We start from the raw sequence: 15,844 nt of genomic DNA, 5'->3' as shown, positions 1-15,844 counted from the left end.
GAAATTTCATTGTTTTCACAAGTTTGAACCTCCTCAGATATTTCATCATTTATTATGACTTGGTATCATCTTGAGAAATTTCTTTCAACCCATGATCATCTTAATCATTTGTTCCTTTTCTCTTACGGGGATTTTTATCCTTGGAACCAATTGGTCTACCACATTTCAAATGTGGTCTAGACTCATTTCCTTAACTATTTGTCCCGCCGGGACATCAACTCGAACTGGAGCATTAGCAGCTGGAATATGCAATTTAGTAATCCTTGGAAGATTAGTAAAAGATTCTAGCAGCTGATTCGCAATATTCTGTAAATAAATTATTCTTTGAACTTCTTGCTCACATTGATTTGTTCGATGATCTAGATGAGATAGATATGATAAATTCCAATCTATCTCTTTTTCCAACTGCTTATGTTCTCCCCATAATGTTGGGTATACTGATTCATCAAAATGACAATCAGCAAATCTTGCCTTAAATAAATCTCCAGTCATAGGCTCCAAATATTTTATGATTGAAAGAGATTCATACCCAACATATATCCCCAACCTTCTTTGAGGCCCTATCTTTGTGCGTTGTGGTGGAGCAATTGGAAAATACAGCTCACATCCAAAAATTTTAAGATGGGAAATGTTTGGCTCTTGACCAAAAGCCAAATGTAATGGGGAGAATTCATAATAATTAGTCAGCCTTATGCGCACAAGTGCTGCTGCATGCAAACTAGCATGCCCCCACATAGACACATATAACTTTGCTCTCATTAGTAATGGTCTAGCTATTGATTGCAGACGTTTCATCAATGATTTAATTATGCTAGACTGTTTTGAGTGTGAACATGCGCAACTGGATGTTCAACTGTTATACCCGTAGACACACAATAATCATTAAATGTCTAAGATGTAAACTCACCAGCATTATTTAGACGGATTGTCTTTATTGTACAGTTTGAAAATTATGCTTTCGATCTTATTATTTGAGCCAATAATCTCGCAAAATCCATGTTGTGAGTTGATAATAAACACACACCTGATCATCTTGTAAAAGCATCTATCAAGACCATATAATATTTAAAGGGTCCACATGCAGGTTTAATTGATCCACATATATCACCCTGTATACGTTCCAGAAACGCAGGGGATTCAATTCCAACCTTAACTGTTGATGGTTTAATGATCAACTTTTCTTGAGAACAAGCAGCACAAGAGAATTCCTTTGATTGAAGGATATTTGGGCTTTTTAAGGTGTGCACATGTGAATTATCAATGATTTTGCACATCATATTAAATCCGGGATGGCCCAACTAGTCATGCCAAATGATAAAATCATTAAAATTAGTAAACATTTTGTTTACTACGGCATGTGATTCAACTGTACTTATACTTGTATAGTACAACCCAAAAGAAAATGCAGGTAATTTTTCATGCACAATTTTCTTCTCTACATTAATTGTAGTAATGTAAAGGTATTCAACCTTTCCTTCATTAGTCGTCTCAACGTGATAGCCATTTTGGCGATTAACTTTGAAACTTAATAAGTTTTTTTGAGACTTACTACAATAAAATGCATTATCAATGTCCAATATTGTCCCTCCAGGTAGTAATAAGGTCTCTCTTCAAGAGCCCTCAATTAATTTTGTACTACCTGATATTGTGTTGACATATGTCATTTTCATAACGAAATTAGAAAAGTATTTCTTTTCTTTTAATATTGTATGTGTTGTAGCACTATCAAGAAGGCATACATCTCCATTACTCATCTTGAATCCAACTGACAACTAGGAATTTCTATTAATTTTCATTAAAATAAAAAATACATTAAAAGAAGTACAAAACAAAACTAACAACGGAAATTTAAACACTTCAACATGAAGAACATGATAACTAAAAGCAAATAAGTAAAATATTAACAGACTTCATTGCCCAGCTAAAAGATCAAACATCAGTTTCGATCTCCAAAGAAGTCATCAACTTCCATATGAGTAATGTCACCAGGCCATCAAAAACATCATCCTTTAAAGCCAAATTTGCTCCAATATCCTTATCATATTTATGAGATGTTCCTGGCTTATAATCATCTTTAAGATTCATATGTGACTTAGCTCGAGCATTGAAAGAGGAAGCACCACTTTTTTTTCCCTTCCTTTTAAAGAAATTTTTGTAGATCTTAACAAAATGCTCATGTGTGCGACATTCATTCTTTCAATGGCCTTTCATGCCACAACGATGATAATTACTTTTTGAGGGGTTATTTTGAGAGCTCATGTTGTTCTCCCTTTTATTATGACCACCACCTCGACGATTGGTGTATCGCCTCTTATCTTTGCCACGTTCCCGTGCATTATTGTAGCCCCGATGATCATCTCTTTTTACTTCAGATTGATCACGTGCTTTCACCACATTTGCCTCCGGTAATGGAGCAGCTCCAGTAGGACGAGCTTCATGATTTTTCATTAAAAGAGCATTATGGTTTTCAGCTACCAAAGACATGAGATTAATTCTGAATATTTCTGAAAACCCTTTTCACGATATTGCTGCTGCAATATCACATTTGAAGAATGGAAAGTAGTAAGTGTCTTTTTCAACATGTCCTCATCTTTTATAGTCTCCTCACACAATTTCAATTGGGAGGTTATCCTGAATACAACAAAGTTGTATTCAGTTACGGTCTTAAAATCTTGAAACCTTAAATGCATCCACTCATAACGAGCTCTTGGCAACACTATTGCCTTTAGGTGGTCATATCTCCCCTTTAAATCAGTCCACAATTCAAGTGGATCTTTTACCGTCAGATATTCAATCTTCAGGCCCTCATCAAGATGATGACGAATGAAAATCATAGCCTTCGCCTTATCTTGGCTCGATGCTTCATTTCCCTGAGTAATGGTGGCATCAAGACCTTTAGCAGCTAAGTGAATCTCAGCATCGAGTACCAATGAAAGATAATTTAATTCTTTTCGGAAATATCTAATGCTACAAACTCAAGTTTGGATAAATTCGACATAATGAGATTATATGAGAATATGTGAATTAAATAAAAATATTTATATAATACCTTTGCAAGTAGCAACTTCGTGCTGATAACATATTATAAAGAAAACTCAGAATATTATAATAATAAGAAGAAGACAAGAAGTATAAGATAGAGGGGAGAAAATTTCTTATTCAAGTGTGTCTTCCAAATGGTGAGTGATTCTCTATTTATAGTGTTGAGATATTACTCCAAAAGTCATCTAATTAATAGATAAATAGTTATCTTGGAAGTTTTTATCACCTTGGAAGCACCTATACATGAACCCATTTAATAGTGGATAAATCTAATGAATAATCCACATATACTATACAATGGATTTACAACAATTATGAAATATAATCCAAAGTGTAATCAGTCAATTTTATTTCCTATCGTATCATAATCACATATGTGAAAGTAAACATGAAATTCGAGAATTATATCCCATCTCAATTAGGACACCTTTTTTAAAAATAAATATATTTATTTTTATATTGATTTTAGTACACTATACATAATTTGCACATATACGAATATTGATGCTAATCATTAAAATTTATTTATTTGTTGTTTATATATGCCACGGTTTGTAGAAACTAGACCACATCTAACAAGATAGAGAAGAAGATGTTGGATCTCACCATCCGAATAAATTAATTAATTTATGTAATGATTATTTTAATTTTTAACCTAATATTAATTTATTTAACTTTTACAAGATGACATTATTTTTTCACGACATAACCTTTAAACAAAAAAAAGAGTGTACACATATCATTAGGAATCAGTCTTAAGTATATTTTTTTTATAAAATTGTTTATACGTATTCAATTTCTTATATGTATTCAACTGTGTATATGAAGTGTTTGTATTTGATGCGTTATATGTATTCAACTCATTTATATATGAACTGTTTGTATTTGAAGTGTTATATATATTCAATTGATTTTATATATGAATTTTTTGTATATGAAATGTTTGTCTCTGAAGTGTTATAACTTCTTATACACATACAATTTATGTATTATATAACTCTGTGTAAGATGTATTTTCCCTAAAAATTATTCGCTCTATAACGTAGCCAATGTAACAGTTTGCGTAATCCCATTTTCCAGAATGAATTACCAAAATATCAATGGAAGACATTCATATACATACAGAATTTAATTATGTATACATATACAAACAAGAATTCAAAAATATACAAACACACATTCAACACACAACTTTTCCTGTATACATATACAAAATATACAAGTCAACAAACAAATTATACAAATCCACAGATCAAATTTGTCAATTATACAACTACAAACGTAATTAATTAACTAATACAAACAACTTTTTCAAATAATTTACACTTAACAATCAATTATAGACATACAAACACTAATCTCATCAAGTCTAATTATGCACATTATACAAACAAAAACTTATATAATTCTACAAATAATGTAAAATTTTAGATATACAAAACATACAAATCTATAAACAATCATCGATGAATATATTTATACAATTACAAACGTATACAACATAAACTACATAATAGATTATACAATTGATTTAAGCTTTTATACATTTATGTACTCAAATTGTTGACATCAACTCATCTCTCTAAATCAATCCAAGTGCAATTGAAAACATATTCTTTTAACCAAAACTCCAATAATCAATAGAGTAATTTACAATCACGGATAAAAAATAGTTGATTTTTGATCTATTAGAATATAATTGCAAATAACTGTTCGAATGAAACTCCAATTATTAAAGGAGAATTTATACAATTACAAATATAAATCAATTCAACTGCTTTGTTTTTTCAAGTTCTTCATCTTAATGATTGCAAATCAAAAACAAGAATCAATACAAATCAAATCTATGTTTTCGCACGAAAATTCGACATACATACAAATGAGTGAAATCCAATACATGTATTACTTGCTTGCTTGTATAATGATGAAATTATTTGAATTTTTGTTTGAATTGCTTAGGGGTAATTATAACATGAAATCCGAGTGTTGTTCGTATGAATAAGTCCTATTCGGATCGGTAAAGAGATATAATCGTGTCAGTTAAGTGATTGTTTTCCTTTCCACAATCAAAATTACCACCCTTCCATTTAAAATATAGCTAATAGCTAGTAATTATCAAATTATAGCAATATAGCATGACTATTTTATTTTGAATGGCTATATAGTGAAAACCCTATTTTTATTGACATAAGAACAATACAAGTATAAATTGAATGCTGTGAATTGAGCTCTCTTCAATTTCCGTTTCTTTATCCCTTTGCAATTTTGAAAAGTATAATCATATCCACTTTACACAAGTACTTAATAACCTCTTCTTGAGTCAATTTTGCAATCCTTTAACAAAGATGTCCAGAATTGGGCAACCCAATTTTTACCAGCAGCCAGATAGTTCTAAACTCTAATTATATTTCCTTAGAGTTCAGACAGATATTACATTGTTCCTGTTCTCGCGAAATGGTGCATCCCTGAAGAAACTATTTTGCTTACGAAGCACAGAAATAAGAAGTTAATGTGCCAACATCTAGATAAAAACACCACGATCCAAATTAGTTTTCGCTAAACATCACAGGCATCAAAGAGAAGAACAAAGGATTAGTTCCCAAAAGTAGAAGAACCGTCTGCTTTGTTATCTGTAATATGTACACACTCCACTGCTCGTAAAGGTGGAGGCTCATTAAACTTCAGTACGTAGGCAGTGAAATGAACAGACCGCAACGGCATTATAACTTGAGCATCTAAATACGCATTGCAGGAGAAACACCATACTGATAGATCACTGCTCCAGAATTAAAAAAAAAAGGAAAACCATAAACACGTGTATCTTCAGCTCAAAGATGCGACAAATAAAATGATGAAAGATATTGACGTCTTGTATCACAAATGTTACCTAAAGCTGAGGGCTAAAGAGTGATCAGTCAGCTTGTGATGCTCGAGCATGTGCTTATTAACAAATCGACTGCAAAGAACCTCCTTGCAGCACAAACATAGCCAGTTCTCTGCTGGATGTTGGCACCTTCAAAAAGTTTTTTGCACAACGTCACCAAATTCTTTTCCTTCCAATAAGAAATATCATAACAATTTACAGCTAATTCTCACAGGTATGGTAGGTTTAATAACGAAGTCAAGGAAGTAAATTAAAACCAGTCCTTCCTAGTCTTGAATAACTAGAAACATCTATACATATGGGTGGAAGTGTATCAGATCGCTAAATGCCTATGTGATATCTGAAAACCAATCAATGAATGGACTATTAATTCCAACATACAGACTTAGAAACTGCGGAACTGAGAGTGGACATACAGTAATGCGTATGAAATAACGGGATGCGAAAAATACCATTAAGAACCAAAAGGATATTGCTGTACAAAGTTTACATTTTCTTCTTAAAAGATAATGAGAAAGAAGTACTTTAAATATGTTTATTCAACCTTGAAAATGAGTCCATTCTTCTACTCTTTTCATGTCTTTGAACTTCTCAAATTGAAACTTGCTAACTAAGTTGCTCGGGCTCACCAAAAATGTTGTTGCACCTGTGTCGGATCCTTCAAAAATGCATTACTTTTGAAGGATCCAACACACGCCCGATGACATTTTTGATGAGTCCGGGCAACATAGCTTCCTAAAACTTCTTACATTCTCTATTCCTTATATTTGGTGTAAATTAATAACATCACCACAAAAAGAGAACTGGGGTAAGGTCCTAGATGCAAAGGAGTGCTCAGTGCCTACTATGGGGTGCTTGATAGGGGAAAAAAACACCATAATTGTTAAACATGATTGTTAATCCGTGATACTTTAATCTAGAAACAAGTTTTGAATAGCTAAACATTGGAAGTCTAATAGAAATAAAAATGCTTATCAGACTACTTATTGCATAAAACAAGTAACACAAATTAATATCATTACAAGCACAAAAAAGAAGGAAATAAAATGAAACAAAGACAAATGTATCACTTAACAACTTAGTGCGATAAGAAGTGCAGTAATACCATACAATATAATATGATACGGGTCTTTAGGAGTTTGCGGAGGAGAAGAAAATATAGGGCCATAATGAGACGAACCTGTTGCAAGGAGTATCAGGAGTTGGAATATGGGTGAGATCAGAGGACAAAGAAGCCAGGTGATCACAGTGACTTTTGGCCTCAACCCAACCTGATTCGGACCCGTATAGCATCAGTATCTCATCTTCTTCTTCATCAGCAGGAAGTGAAGACGATGAAGAAGTTCCAGTTGCCATGGATCTGGATTGACGAATTACAATTATGTTAGCCACATTTGACAAATTTAAGTAAGGGATCTTACAAAGTCACAGCTTAGCTTTTCATAAGCTATAGTACACTTTGAAATGCTTTTTCGATGAAATCTGAACATGGAATACATGAGTTGGAAAAGAAGACACAGAAATTATCAATCAGTTGTTTGAATCTTTTTAGGGAAACATAGAATAAAGCATTGTAACACAGCAGCAGACCTCAGCAAAGTAAAGTTAAGCACTCTAAAACAAGTAAAGTGGAACAAGCAAGAAAAATATATGACACCAAAAGATATAAGAAAGATATGATATCGGTTCTGGTAAAATAGAAAGAGTAAATGCAACAAAAGTTGAACACAAGATAAAGAAACAAAAAGGTAAAGAAGAGATCAAGAATTTGAAAGGTATTTATAGATTTCAAACTCAAATACAAAAGCATTATGGCTCATTCAAGGTGTCTGAAACCCATTAAAGGGGCTACAACAACCTATTAGGTCAAGGATGTCCAAAAAAGTTATTTAATCACTTGATGTGTCATTTTTTTACAACGAAAACACCCTGACTTGCATGTGCCTCCGCGCCTGCAAGTAGACTTTTTCCGAAGGACCCTCAGCTTGAGAGTATTAACATATCAAAATAATGAAAAAACAAAGCAAGCAACTAACACGGAAACAGTAACAACTACAAAATAATGCAATAACCTAAAATAGTGTAATCAAAAGCAAGACACAATAAGGAAAAACATTACTTGCCATGATGCCAACAAACATGATAAGTAACGATACCAACTAGATATATGAAACAGGATCATCCATTTAAATTCTTCAATAGAAAGGTGAATTTCTCCAAATCAACAATTGGTTTGGGTTCTATCAGCTACAATCCACTATATACATACAGAATTTCAAGCTCAATTCACTCTGACACAAAACTACTACTTAACAAACAAATTAGCGAGGATACTTAAAAAGAATTTCGCAAAAACGATTTTGTTGAAAAGTAATTAGGGATTTCAATACCTGAAGGAATTACAGGGACGAAGTTGAAATGGGGATCCACTAATTACCGACTTCCACTCCCTTTAGTACTTCTTAACATCAATCAATGGAGTCATAGGGTAAATAATAGTAACTTTTAAACTCCCCCTATTTTTTTCCAAATAATAATTTTTTGATTAGTAAATCTTTATTTTACTTCCATTCTAATAACTTTATTTTTGATTTTTTTTTATTCATTATTTTAATGAAAATTTATGATATTTGTTACTATTATTTTATATGTATGACCTATGTTATTAATTAAAACGGTACACATAGTTGATTTATTTTAAATGTTAAATTGAGATTAAGAAGAGACAAAAGATTATTTCCTACTTATTTGTTAGTTGAAGTGGTTTTTAAAAGAAAAAAAGCAAAAATAGAGCTCTTTAAAAGTAATATTTTTAGTAGGAAAAAAATATATTAATATACTATTATGCAAAAGACATTTTTGACATATTAAGTAACAACAAGGGTATTTCCAGCTAAACAATTATCAATAGGGACAATTTTATTGATCAAATTATTAACGATAAAGATATTTTTGAATCAAATATTAATTAAGGATATTTTTATTCAATTTACGTAGTTTAATATTTTCTTTATTCTTTTCTTATTAAAGAAATAACAGAAAATCAAAATGATATATATCATTAATAAATATATGTGCGGAAACAATATGTTTGTCTTGTAATCTAAGAATAGTCTTAGCAGACAGCTCTAGATGTATGTCAGGATTCATATCGTAATAACCCTCATAGTCTTTTTTTACTTCATATTTTTATGGTTTCGCTCTTTTTTCACAACTTTATTATGACATATTTGGCTTGTATGGTACGATTCCTCATGTTATTAAACATAATTCAGATGAGTTTTTATTTTGGGAAGTTGGAATAATGACCAAAGTCATCATTTGTGGAAGATGAGCTCGAAATTGAATTCTAACAACTTAGCTAATTTTGAAATGCGATATTTTAGCAAGTTAGACCTTTAGTTTGGGTCCCAATGCATTTGGATGAGTTTTAAATCATTACACGAAAGTTTGAGGATTTCTATTTCTTTTCTAACTTGAATGTTGACCTCTATCAACATTTGGTCAAGATAACCTCATATAGGTTTTTTGATTATTTTAGTAGGTCCGGGATGCTGTTTATACTCTAATGGTATATTTAATTTGTGTTCAGAGGGATTTTAAACAAATCTTTAGCGTCCAATCAAAAGAATTTGAGAAGTTGGTTAAACTACAAGATTTTCTAATCTAGTGCAAGTTGATTCCTTCTTTACATTCGTGAATAAAGAGGGGATGGGGTGGTTCTTGGGTGATGGGTCATCGTGATTACGAAGGTAAGCTCATAATTTGAAGGGTTGAATGTTCAAGTTAGGTCCAGTTGAGTTTTGTTTCGCTTTTTTAAAGGGTTTTTGACATTCTGAATGACAGGCTGGGTTGGTAGGTCGCAACCATGAGGAGTCACAATTGTGAAGAACAATTATGAACTTAAATTCTATTTTGAACGATAACTCCATAACTCGATTTTGGGAGCTTGAAAACATATTTTCGGACATTTCAAAAGCAAAGTTCTGAGATTTCTTCATTGAATATGTTTTTAAATCATTATTTACACATTACTCAATACTTTATTGATGTTTCATCTTTAAATTCTTGATTTAAATCAGAAAAATTGAAAAATTAAGCGAAAGTTATGAAATCATATTTAAATAATTTGAAGGTCAATTTGAACTGTCAAAATATTATTTAAGTTTCTTACGTGATGGAAATTGAAAGCATGATTCTAAAATAAAATTCTCGTTTGTTTTGTCGAACTGATAAAAAACTTTCATTATCAAAATGTCTCAAACAAGTATGTCAAATTGACACTATTTTCGTTCTTGCTAATTCGAAAAGCCAAGCAATAATTGCAATGATATCACAAGATCTATCATCTTTTGTGACATTTTGTCAAACAGGTTTCTCAACAAATTCTTATTATTCAGGAGGACGAAAAAGTTTAGAGGCATGATATATGTCATCAATCAGAAGGTTAGTGAATCGTTGCCTCATGAATGAGAACGATATAATCTATTTGACGGATTGTATCAATCATATAAAGCCCAAAGAGCTTATTAAGCACAACTTTGTTTAAGGTTTGTGTCACGCCCCAAACTCGAGGGTAGCAACTGGTCCTGATGTCAAAACGTAGGCATGAGTTGACCTTGCTGAACTACTTACTAATAGCGCATGACAAGCACATGCAATACAAAAAATAAACAACTATACCTCTACTTAAAAATAAACTTTTGTATTAGGATTTTGCCCTGATTTTTCTACCTTTTTGAAGTTTATTTTTTCCTAAAAGAAAAGACAAAACATTAGCATAAATATTTTTTTGAATGAAAAATATTTTTTTTCTTCTATATTAAGTTTATTCTTTATTTTGAAGAAAAATTTAAAGATCTATAAATTGAAGATCATTATTCTCATAGCATAACATGATATCCACAATGTAGATATTTAGAGAGTTTTGTTTATGGGGGGTTTACCCCTCTACAATTTTTATGTTTTTTTATTAGCTTTAATTATGTAGTCAATTGGTCATTTTAATAATAATATTATGGCTTTTAGTATAGTTGTACGTGTCGTCTAATTTATCTGCATATGATTTGCAATTGTAAACTTGCTCATGATGCTCTAATCACTTTCGAACCCAATACCTTGACCGGTGAAACCCTAGTCAACAACTTTATAAAAGAAAATAGCTACTCCCAACCATTTATAAAAAATCACAAACAACTAGCACAAACTTATGTTTGGGCCTTAGAGGACATCATGGTAACTAAGAAAATATAAAGTATAGCTTACATAACTCCATTTTATAAAAAGTAAATTACATTTTATCTCTATTTTTTTAAAATTACAATAATCCCTTAAAATTTGTACCTTTTGAATACATTAAAGAGTATCTCATATACATTATAACAGAAATCGGATACATAATATGTAACTCGGATACATTAAAAACTAGTTCTGATACATCATAAAATAAATCGAATACATAATATGTAGCTCGAATATATTAAATACTAGCTCAAATACATTAAATACATTAGGAGAGAAATAAGGAATTTTAGAGTTTTTTAAAAATAGAAGGGGATATTGGAAATAAGAAAAAACATAAGACGTGTATTTTAGTAATTTTTTCTTATTTTTAAACAAATACAAAATTTTATACTGCCAAATATTTAGAAAAGAAATAATAGTAAATTCAAATGTATTAACCTTAATGAAATTAAATGAGTTGTAAGTTTGTTTATTTTTAGGTTTGAATTTTATCATTCAAATCTTAACTATCATGTAGTTTTCTCACGTTACAACCACTTAATGTCAATGAGTTTGATAAAATTCAAATGATTAAAATTTATAATAAAGTATTTATATCATCAAGATGTCTACTTAAAAATAATTAAATTCTATAAAGATGTAAGTCCTCCAATTTTATTTATTCATTGCTACTGTCATTGCCCACCATAATCAATTACTATCACTACCCACATCCACATTCACAATCATCATTGATATAAATCACTATAATCAACTATTTTCATCGCTAGCCACTATTTCAATCATGAACAATCACTACTATAACAATCAACAATCACTGCTGAAAATCCCCACAATAGATCTACTATGTACCGTCAACCATTGATATAATTCATCATAACTATTATCTATCACTACCAGTCCACCATAACTATCATCCTACACCATCAACCGCTATAATCAACCACCACCATCAAGTGGTCACTAGTCATAACATCACCATTCCTGACACTCAGAAACACAACAACCACCACCATATATTTTTTTAAAATATAACTTTAAATTAATTAAGTATTTTAATTGAGTTCTATATTTAATCTTTAAGTAACCCCATTTGTGAGATTAGACAGGATTTGCTATCTTTGTTGTTGTTGTATTTAATCTCAAGTAAAAACAAATTTTATATATTCAGATATTGAAAAGAACAATACTAATTATTTAATATTCAGATCATAATACAACATTTTTATAATTCAGATGTGTATTCAAATTTAAACACCTAAATCTTAATACACATTTAAATTTAGATATAGAATGACTTGTCTTTTTGACATGGTAAAGTCATTTAAGGAAAACTAAGTCTAGGAGGAAAAAGGAAAAGAAAATACCCACCATTACTAGTGACACTACATTTTCTGGTACTAATTTAGGATTAAGAAACTGAATATCTTCCTTTTCTTGAAGGTGTGTACTTAGCTTCTTCTAAGCTGTCAGGTGAATCTAAGCCACTATTTTCCCCTTGTTTCCTCCTGCCTTTGCTTGACCAAATTTTTGTAAATATCTTCTTTGATGAAAGTATACTTTTCATTCTACCATTGGTAGCCTTGTCAACGTGACGTTTGGTATCACCATTTAGTCCTCCATTTGCCAATCTTAAGGCTGCCAACTCCTCTTTCAAAGCCCTCAGTTCTTCTGCAGAGGCTGTAACCTCCGAATTCTCTGTATTTGTTATCGCGGACCTTGAGCTCCCATATGAAGCACTAGTGAGGTCTCTAATAGCTTTGGGAAGATCCGGAGTGCTACTCCCCGATGATGCATTGGCCCTGACTTGCTCAAAGAAGAGAACTTGTACGACAACACGTGATGGAAGTCTGTCATTTTGCACAGCATGTGTACATGCATCAACTGAGAGCTTCTTGCAATCCATCAAACAGCAAATTCTCTTTCTGTCATTCTTGCTGATCCCAGGGTGCTCCTACAACATCACAACAAGATCAATAAGTAAATTTACTAACATTCATTAGTTGCGAGTAGGAACTTTCTGCACTAGTTTCCACTACAACTAATGTATGTGACACTGACTATTTTACGAGGTCATACCTTAAAAGTATGTATTACTTGAATGACGTTACAGTAATGCCATTTCTTTTGTAATCGAAAAAGTTCCATAGATAGTTCAAAAGATTCTCACCTTGAGGTATATATCAATTGCTCGATAAAGGCTGTCATGACTAGGGCGAGGGAAGTCTGTTACCATCTCTGCTAGACCAACAAATATTGCCAAAGGGAGATTACGATCCTTGGCAATTTCTGTAAGGTATCCATCTACTAGCTTCGCCACCATAAGCTTTGAAGCTTCTGATAAAACCCCTGGAATTTCATTACCATCTTCAGACTGAGTTTTCAAATCCTCGTTATGCATCACAAAGTTCTCTAGTATCTTGTGGAAGACATGGACATCATACATAGTCGCTTCCCCATCTGTAGCTCGAATCAAAAGAGCATTAACAGAAGCCTCCTCCAGTTGCTGTCCTATTCTTTTTACAAGCTCTGCCTTTACCTTTTCTCCAGAATCTACGGAAATGGATGCTTTTAGCAATTTCAACAAGAAACTACAAGAGACACTACCTTTTTCAGCAGGTAATAGACATACAACCGTATCCAATATTGAGCGCGATCTGGACACATCACTGAACTGGCAAACACCCTTCCTAAAGCCCGGGAACCTTCTCAAAGTATAAGCTTTAATAGATTCTCCAATCACTTCGGAGGAAACAATCCCTTTGTTCTTTATGTTGACCATAACCCGTTTATAAAGATCTATTTCAAGCTCACATAAGTCATCAACCCACCAATCATTTGGCACGACACGGCTTCTAAGTCCATTCGAGTTAGGACCATTTCCATTTTCCTCTGGTATCTTGGTCCGGTTATAGGTATAAGACCAATCAACCTTGTGAACATCAATAGACGTCTTGGATGCTATAGCATCAGTACAGTGGCTGATCAACTTCACTTCCTCACACAGAGGTAACCTAGATTTAGTGGTCTGAAGAAATATTATCGAATCTTTCCAGCTTCGGAAAATGGTCGAGTGTAAGAAAACATCAATCTTGTAAATAAGATTTCCTTTCTCAACAGTCTCATCCATTCCAAGATACTCTGCAGCGCACCTTGCTGCTATGACATTATAAGCATTCAGTGTAACTGTCATACCGTAACAAAACTTGACACACATTTCAAAGGCAGTAGGTCCTCCCGGAACGTCATGAATGTGAACTTCATCACCATCTCCTTCACTTGAGTTTGTAACCATCTTTTGCAAACGAGCACTCTTCGACAGAAGAGGGAACTGCAATTTTCACCGATTACAAGTATCAGGAAATACTAAACAAACACATCCTTTTCATTCATTTCTTAAGACAGCAAGCAGAACATCGAACATAAAATCTCGAACAGAAGAAGGTAACATATATTAATTGCATATAGTTGTACCTTATGCAGATGAAACTTCACGTCTCCTACACTAACAACGATATCAGAATCCAATTCTGAAGCAGCATATCTGCATGAACGAAAATTTTATTGATGAAGACTTGTTTAAACAGAGAAAAAACACAAACATTCACCAGGTCTATTGTGAGTGATGAAAAGACATAGATAGATGCACTTCACAGATATGGATGGCCTAACCAAAATCTTAACAGATATTGTCCGTTCTGAGCCTAGACCCCCACGACTCCAAAACACAACATTAGTTTGTAAGGCCTACTTACTTGTATACTCAACATCCCTCCTATGTTTTGTTATCGATAAGAGACTACTTATCCTAAATTGGGGCGTTACACAGGCTCTAAGAAGGTAATTCATATGGAAAAATGAAACCATTAAAATACAACTAAGCAATTGGAATGAGAGATTTTTAATGACGGAATAAAAGTACATTAACCCTACTAAAGAGTTAATCTATTGGGGAAAAAACCCATCCATATACTCAGATACACAACAACATACCACAAGTGGAGTTGGTATGTACACAACCTTACCTCTCCCTCGTGAAAGTTGTTTCAGATAGACCTCAGCTCAAGTAAAGCATATCAAAAACAGTATGAAAAAAGAAAATAGAAAACCTAGCTTCAATTGCACAAACATAGCATGATTGACACAAGATAAATTTAAAAGGGGATATAAGCAAGTAAATTAAATGTGTGTTAGTACAACACCAAAAACGGTTTTTTTTCACAATAAAATAACTACTCTGAATAATCATAACAAGAAAAAAGTGGTGAATAAAACTTTGAAGAATTAACCACATGATCTGACCTGATATTTTTCCCATCTGACTGAAATGTATCAGGTTTGGATCCAAGTTTCATGAACTTCATTTTTGGCAATTTAATCTTTTCCTAAACACTAGCTTATGTTCATAACCTTATATCCCCAATGACCAAAATTACTCAGATATGGAGAATGAAGGAAAATTAACAGGATCTCAAATATGAGTAGGATATATGTATATAGGCATAAATAATGCCTTTTAAACTTTGAACAAGTAAATACATGCGTCCTACGTAGCATAACACACGATCGAACGTCAATATGTGATATAGGATGCCATGTAAGACGTAAAGGAACATGTGTACATATTTATTAAATTCTATATAGACAAGTTTAATGTCTACTTATAAACATTCA

General features: G+C 32.3%; 2 protein-coding genes across 3 annotated transcripts; both read right to left on the bottom strand.

Moving 5' to 3' along the window:
• Window positions 1-5,271: 5,271 nt before the first annotated feature.
• LOC107032407 (histone deacetylase 6) lies at window positions 5,272-8,472 on the bottom strand. 2 transcript variants are annotated; one of them, XM_015234005.2, is made up of 4 exons: window positions 8,317-8,472; window positions 7,107-7,286; window positions 5,930-6,055; window positions 5,272-5,818 (listed from the first exon to the last, which is right to left on the bottom strand). In XM_015234005.2, the coding sequence occupies exons 2-4, from the start codon at window positions 7,280-7,282 to the stop codon at window positions 5,635-5,637; spliced, it is 486 nt and encodes a 161-aa protein (XP_015089491.1). In that variant the 5' UTR covers window positions 7,283-7,286; window positions 8,317-8,472; the 3' UTR covers window positions 5,272-5,634. The 2 variants fall into 2 exon arrangements, with proteins under 2 accessions (XP_015089491.1, XP_027767995.1); XM_027912194.1 differs by lacking the exon at window positions 8,317-8,472 and adding an exon at window positions 8,050-8,189.
• A 3,891-nt stretch (window positions 8,473-12,363) lies between these two features.
• LOC107032591 (BTB/POZ domain-containing protein NPY2-like) lies at window positions 12,364-15,629 on the bottom strand. The gene is made up of 4 exons (XM_015234190.2): window positions 15,473-15,629; window positions 14,645-14,714; window positions 13,341-14,501; window positions 12,364-13,124 (listed from the first exon to the last, which is right to left on the bottom strand). Exons 1-4 carry the CDS (start codon window positions 15,532-15,534, stop codon window positions 12,582-12,584), a joined length of 1,836 nt encoding a protein of 611 aa, XP_015089676.1. The 5' UTR covers window positions 15,535-15,629; the 3' UTR covers window positions 12,364-12,581.
• Window positions 15,630-15,844: the final 215 nt, after the last annotated feature.

This window comes from Solanum pennellii, chromosome 10, assembly GCF_001406875.1.
Source record: "Solanum pennellii chromosome 10, SPENNV200".
Lineage (NCBI taxonomy): Eukaryota > Viridiplantae > Streptophyta > Magnoliopsida > Solanales > Solanaceae > Solanum > Solanum pennellii.
The sequence above is the reverse complement of the archived record's forward strand: the minus strand, read 5'-3'. Positions and strand labels throughout refer to the sequence as shown.